General features: G+C 43.5%; 1 protein-coding gene and 1 pseudogene across 1 annotated transcript; both read left to right on the top strand.

Annotated features, from left to right (window-relative positions):
- The first annotated feature begins 3,179 nt into the window (after positions 1-3,179).
- Positions 3,180-4,870, top strand: LOC127031670 (olfactory receptor 6C76-like; annotated as a pseudogene).
- A 247-nt stretch (positions 4,871-5,117) lies between these two features.
- LOC127031669 (olfactory receptor 49-like) lies at positions 5,118-6,064 on the top strand. The gene is given in 2 exon segments (XM_050918753.1): positions 5,118-5,703; positions 5,706-6,064. Coding segments are annotated over 2 exon segments (945 nt in total).
- Positions 6,065-6,460: the final 396 nt, after the last annotated feature.

Here is a 6,460-nt window from a genome sequence, read left to right as displayed (position 1 = left end):
TATGTCTGGTGTCCTGCAGCCCAAGACCCCGCAAAAAATTCCATGACCTCCAGCTGTAAACCCAACCGAATAGATGATCTGACTTACAGCAAAATGGGCACCTCAGGGGAATAAGGCTCTGTCGTGCACTGTGTATTAAAACTCCTAGAGAAATATTGTTGAAAGAGGAAGGGTTTGGAGATGCGCTCAGGACCTTGTCTGAAAAAAAAAAAGACAGGTTCTGTTTGTGATGCAGAGAGCAGCCATCCCTGCAGGTGAACATGTGCGTCCTCATGCTCCATTCTCCAACTCTGTAATTATCTCTGCATGGACACCAGAATCTTAGCAGCATTGCCCGAGAGCCCACTAGAGCCAACGGGATGCTCTCTATTGACTTTGAAGAGCTCTGGATCTGATCCTGAAGGTCTAAGCTGAGTGATCTGACTGATTTTAAAAACTAGCCATTCTAACCATGCTATTCAATCCAAGTGGAGGCGGGTGTCTGTCCGGGAGAGGAATGAAGTATGACACCAAGGATTTAGAATAAAATCCTTCCTAATTAGTAACCAATGTGTCATGTTAGAGCAACGTCTACCTGAATCCAAAACCAGCCTGAAGCAATAGCTCACAGAGAAACATGAGCATCTCCCATTCACTGCTATAGGATTTGAAAACCAATGACATTATCTTCAGTGGCAGCAGAGCTGTCTATCTTGTCACCTCTCCCTTGAGCAGAAAGATACAGACAACTTACTGTTGGGTGTAGAGTCTTATTTCAGGGTGGGGTGTAATAGGACAGGTAATTGCTATGAAAGTTCTTTGTGGTGGACAGGAATGTGAGCCTGACATCAATCCTGGACACAGTGACAAAGCGGCTAATACGAGATTTGATTAACATAGAATTAAAGGAGGGTAATAGAACTAATTCCGATCAGTATAGTCTTATGGAAAAGAAATTCTGTAAAAGTAATTGGAATTTTTTTTGGATGTGATTAGAAGTTTGATTGATAGAGGTGATAATCTCAGACTTCTGTAACACATTTGACATGGTGCAGAATGGCACAGAGTCACAGAAAGGAAGGGCTGGGCTGGAAGGGACCTCAGGAGGCCATCTAGTCCAGATCCCTGTGCTGAGGGAGAATTAAGTATGCCTAGACCATCCCTGACAGATCTTTGACTAACCTGCTCTTAACTACCTTTAATGACAGGTATTCACAACCTCCTGGGGTGACCTATTCCAGTACTTAACTATCCTTCACGTTAGAAAGTTTTTCCTAATATTGAATCTAAATCTCCCTTGCTGCACATTAAGCTCTTTTCTTCTAGTTCTACATTCAATGGACATGAAGAACCACTGGTCATTGTCCTCTTTAGAGCAGCCTTTCATGTATTTAAAGGCTGTTCTCAAGTCTCTCCTCTGTCTTCTTTTCTCAAAACTGAATAGGCCTTGTTTATTTCAACCTTTCCTCATAGGTCAGGTTTTCTAAATCTTGTATCATTTTGGTTTCTCTCCTCTGGACTCTCTCCAATTTGTCAATATCTTTCTTTTAAGTGAGGCACCCAGATCTGGACACCGTAGTCCAGCTGAGGCCTCACGAGTGACAAGAAGAGTAGGACAATTACCTCCCAAGTTTTAGCGACGCCACTATTATTACACCCCAGAATTCTATTGGCCTTTTTTGCAGCAGCATCACATTATTGACTCATGCCCAATTTGTGATCTACTCTAACCCCTACCTGCTTTTCAGCAGTATCACCTCTAAGGCAGTTAGTCCCCATTTTGTAGATGTGCACTGGACTTTTTTTCTTCCTAGGTAAGTGTTGTACTTTCCACTTGTCTTTATTGAATTTCAGCTTGTACATTTCAGACCAATTCTCCAATTTGTCAAGGACATTTTGAATACTAATCCTGTCCTCAAAAATGCTAGCAACCCCTCCCAGCTTGGTGTCATCCACCAATGTAATAAGCCTACTCACTACTGCATTATCTAAGTCATTAATGAAAATATTGAAAAGTACCAGAGCAAGGACACACTGCTGTGGGAGTCCACTGGCTAGGTCCTCCCACTTTGACAGTGAATCATTGATAACTGTGCTTTCACTATGGTCTTTCAATGAATTTCACACCCACCTTATATTTCATCTCTCCACATTTTCCTAATACACCTAGGAGAATGTCATGCGGGACTATGTCAAAAGCATAACTAAAATCAGGATATATCACATCTAGAGGTTCCCAACTATCCACCAGGCCAGTAACTGTGCCAAAAGACATTAGATTTGTATGGCATGGTTTATTCTTCTCAAATCCATGCTGGGTGTTACTTAAAACCCTATTATCCTCCAAGTGCTTTCATTTTGATCTTTTAAAACATTGTTCCAGTATCTTTCCAGGTATCAAAGTTAGGCTGACTGGACTATAATTCCCCAGGTCCCCTTTCTTTCCCTTTTCTAAAGAACAGATACTATTTTTGATTAGATTTTTGACATTGTGATTAACAAACTAGAATGATACACAATTACCACAGCACACATTAAATGGATTAAACAATGTCTAAGTGAAAGGACTCCACATGGAAATATATCGGGGCAATCATCACTGAGCGGGTGTTCTTGTACTGGGGTTGATTCTTGGTTGTGCACTTTTAAATATTTTCATCAATGACATGGAAAGAACACAAACAAATAAAAATTAGCAGTGAGGGCATTTCATCATTGAAACAACTTTCTCAGCCTTGTGGTGGATTTTCCAGAACTGAATTTTTAAAAATTATAATGAGATGTTTTTCTAAAGGAGGTGCAGAACAGGAGTTAATTCAGGGAAAAGTCTCTGGCTTGTGCTATAGAGGAGATCGGACTGCATTATCAGAATAGTGAGCTCTAGATTAATAATCTCTGTTTCTATGGAAAAAAAGTTTAAATGTATGGGTTTTAAAAAGAAAATATTTTCATTTTTCCTTCCCTTCCAGCTCTCTCTCTCTCTGCAATTATCAGTCATTGTCCTCTGAGATCCTCTGCTTCATTCGAATTTCTCTGTCAGGATCTTTTCATAGAACCCAAGTCTGTTGGGCACCCACCTCCCATTGAAGAGATTTTTTCTGTTTAGACATGGAGTTTCTCCTCAGATTATTCTGTCCTCATGGTGCTATCCACTCTAGGTTTGATGTTTGTATTTTTTTTTCTTTAAAGATGAGCCAAAAATGAAGAACCAGACCACTGTAGAGGAGTTCATCCTCTTGGGCCTGTCCAACAACTGCTGTTTAATCATCATCCTATTTGTGGTTCTATTAGTTGTCTTCCTTCTGTCCATAATAGGAAACATCACTGTTGTCATACTCAACCTCAGGGACCGTTGCCTCCAATCCCCCATGTATTCCTTCCTCAGGAACCTCTTCCTCTTGGAAATCTGTTTCACCTACATCATCATGCCCAGGTTCCTCTACAGTCTCCTGACAGAGAGAAAATCTATTTCCCTCCCTGGTTGTTTCCATCAACTGTTGTTGTTCTTCCTCCTGGGTGCCTCTGCATTTAGCTATGGGTGTTGTCATGTCCTTTGGCCACTACATGGCTATCTGCCATCCCTTTCTTACGGCACCATCGTGAATGGCAGGGTCTGCTTCCAGTTCGTGCTGGGCTGTTGGGTGATGAGTTTTCTCTTAATCTTTCCTCCAATATTTATGGTTGTGTTCTTGCATTTCTGTGGCCCCAATGTCATAAACTATTTCTACTGCAACACAGCCCCATTTCTCCAACTCTCCTGCATAGACATGGGACACATTGAGGTAAAGCCCTTGGTTGCAGCTGTAGTGGTCTTACCTGGCACTTTAACAGTCACCATAATTTCCTATGGCTGTATCATCTGTACTGTCATGTGGATCCCATCCACCACAGAAAGGAAAAAGGCCTTTTCCATCTGCTCACTCACCTCCTGGTTGTTGTGATATTGTACGGTAGCGCCACCTTCAGGTACATCCGACCAGGTCAGCGGGACCCTCGGGACTTTGACAAAGATGTGTCTTTTCTGTACTGTGTGTTGGCCTTGCTGTTTATCCCCTACATTTACGCTCACCATAAAGAACAAGTCGAACAGGGTCTGAGGGACATCTGTGGCCAAGCATTTTCTAAGTGCTTCAGGTTAGCTTCATTCATTGCAATTAGGCAGGGTGGGCAGGGATGGTGTCCCTGACCTCTGTTTGCCAGAATCTGGGAATGAGCAACAGGGGATGGATCACTTGATGACTACCTGTTCTGTTCATTCCCTCTGGGGCACCTGACATTGGCCGCTGTCGGTAAACAGGATACTGGGTTAGATGGACCTTTGGTCTGACTCGGTATGATCATTCTTATGTTATGTAAGGTAGAGGGTGATAAATTGTTCTTCTTACCCACAGAGGACAGGACAAGAAGTAATGGGCAAAAATAGCAGCAAGGGAGGATTAGACTGGCCATTAGGAAAAATCCCCTAACCATCAGGCTAGTTAAGGACTGAAACAAATTGCCTAAGGAGGTTGTGGTATCTCCGTCACTGGAGGCTTTTAAGAAGAGGTTAGACAAGCACCTGTCAGGGACGATGTAGATAATACTTAGTTCTTCCTCAGGGCAGGGGACTGGACTAGATGACCACGCAAGGTCTCTCCCACTCCTACATTTCTAGGATTCTAGGATTTTGGGGGCAAGAAAAAGCAAAAACAAGAGATGGAATTGTTTTCCTTATGTTCTAGCCCTTTGTTTTCTTTTCAGCCAGTAAAGCTGTGACAAAAAAGAAATCTCCAAACTTTCTGAGTGTGTCCTGGTATCCTCAGGGATGCTGCACCACTCATTAGCTAATTGGTCTCTGAAGGAATTGCAGTGCCAGAAGGAGTGGAAAAAGAACCATGGGAACTGGAAATAAGTTAAATGGGACTGGAAATAGTTTTGGGCGTTTGCTGAAGGCAACAACCATAACAAGCAATCTCCATGCTCGGTTTCATTACAAGACCTTGATTTCCTATATCTAAACGAGGGCATTGCAACTTCAGAGCTACATTAGTAAAACTTATTACTTCTGACACAAGTTCGCTAGGTGATCCATTGCTATATATTGTAGATCCCTTGAAATTTGTATTTTTATTTAAATACCATGTAAGTGAGCAGCCACCATGGAGAACCAAACTGCAGTGACAGAGTTTATCCTTCTGGGCTTCACAGATGTTCGCTGGCTGCAGATCCTGCTCTTTATTTTGTTACTTATCACCTACGTCTTGACTTTAGCTGGAAACATTCTCATTATCTCCATCACTCTGGTGGACCGGCGCCTCCAGACGCCCATGTATTTTTTCCTCAGGAATTTCTCACTTTTGGAGATTGGCTTCACCTCAGTGTCCATCCCAAAAGTTTTGTTCAACCTGGCATCAGGTCATCAGTCCATATCTGTGGCTAGGTGCTTTGCACAATGTTTATTTTATCTCATGGTGGGCACTGCTGAGTTTTGCCTGCTGGCGGCCATGTCCTTCGATAGGTTCGTGGCCATCCACAACCCCCTGCACTACACATCCATCATGACCAGTCACTTCTGTGACTGGCTGGTGCTGGCCTCTTGGCTTATTGGTTTCGGGTATGTGATCATCCCCCTTGTTCTATTGTTCTGGTTGCCATTCTGTGGCCCCAACATCATTAACCATTTCTTCTGTGACAGTGCTGCATTGCTTGAACTTGACTGCACAGACACCCGGCTCCTAGGACTCCTTCTTTCCTCTTGGCCACAGGCAGCATACTGGGCACTTTAGCCGTCACTGTCATCTCCTATTTCAAGGTCATCTCCATGGAGATGCGCATCCCCTCCATGGCCGAGAGGCAGAAAGCTTTCTCCACCTGCTCCTCTCACATCACCGTGATCTCCATCACCTACGGCAGCTGCATTTTCGTGTATGTCACACCCACATGGAGCAGCAGGCTGGACTTGCGCAGGGCTGTGGCTGTTCTTAACAACGTTGTGTCCCCTCTGCTCAACCCCTTCATCTACAGCCTGAGGAACAAACAGGTGAAAGAGGCCTTGAGGGACGCACTCAGCCAGAGCGCGGCATTTTCTAAGGCTCCAAAGATGTGACACGAGGTGACAAATGCAAACAATGATCAATCGATTGATCTAATCTATCATCTGATTTTATCTATCTATCCCCAGAAACCCCCACAATCTATCTATCTATCCTCATCCACCCCCTCTATCTATCTATTCTCATCCACCCCCTCTATCTATTTATCCATCCCCATCCACCCCCTCTATCTATCTATCTATCCTGACACCATCTCTATCTATCTCTCTACCCCATCCACCCCCTCTATCTATCTATCCCCATCCACCCCCTCTATCTATCTATCTAATAAAGGTACATACTCATTTCAAATTATGTTGAGTGGGGACGTCCGGAATAGGAGGAAAGGTTTCAGACCGTGGCCCTCTATTACTGAGGCCTTGGACTTTGCCTTTGCACAGTGCTTTTCA

Source organism: Gopherus flavomarginatus, chromosome 11, assembly GCF_025201925.1.
Source record: "Gopherus flavomarginatus isolate rGopFla2 chromosome 11, rGopFla2.mat.asm, whole genome shotgun sequence".
Classification (NCBI taxonomy): Eukaryota; Metazoa; Chordata; order Testudines; family Testudinidae; genus Gopherus; species Gopherus flavomarginatus.
The sequence above is the reverse complement of the archived record's forward strand: the minus strand, read 5'-3'. Positions and strand labels throughout refer to the sequence as shown.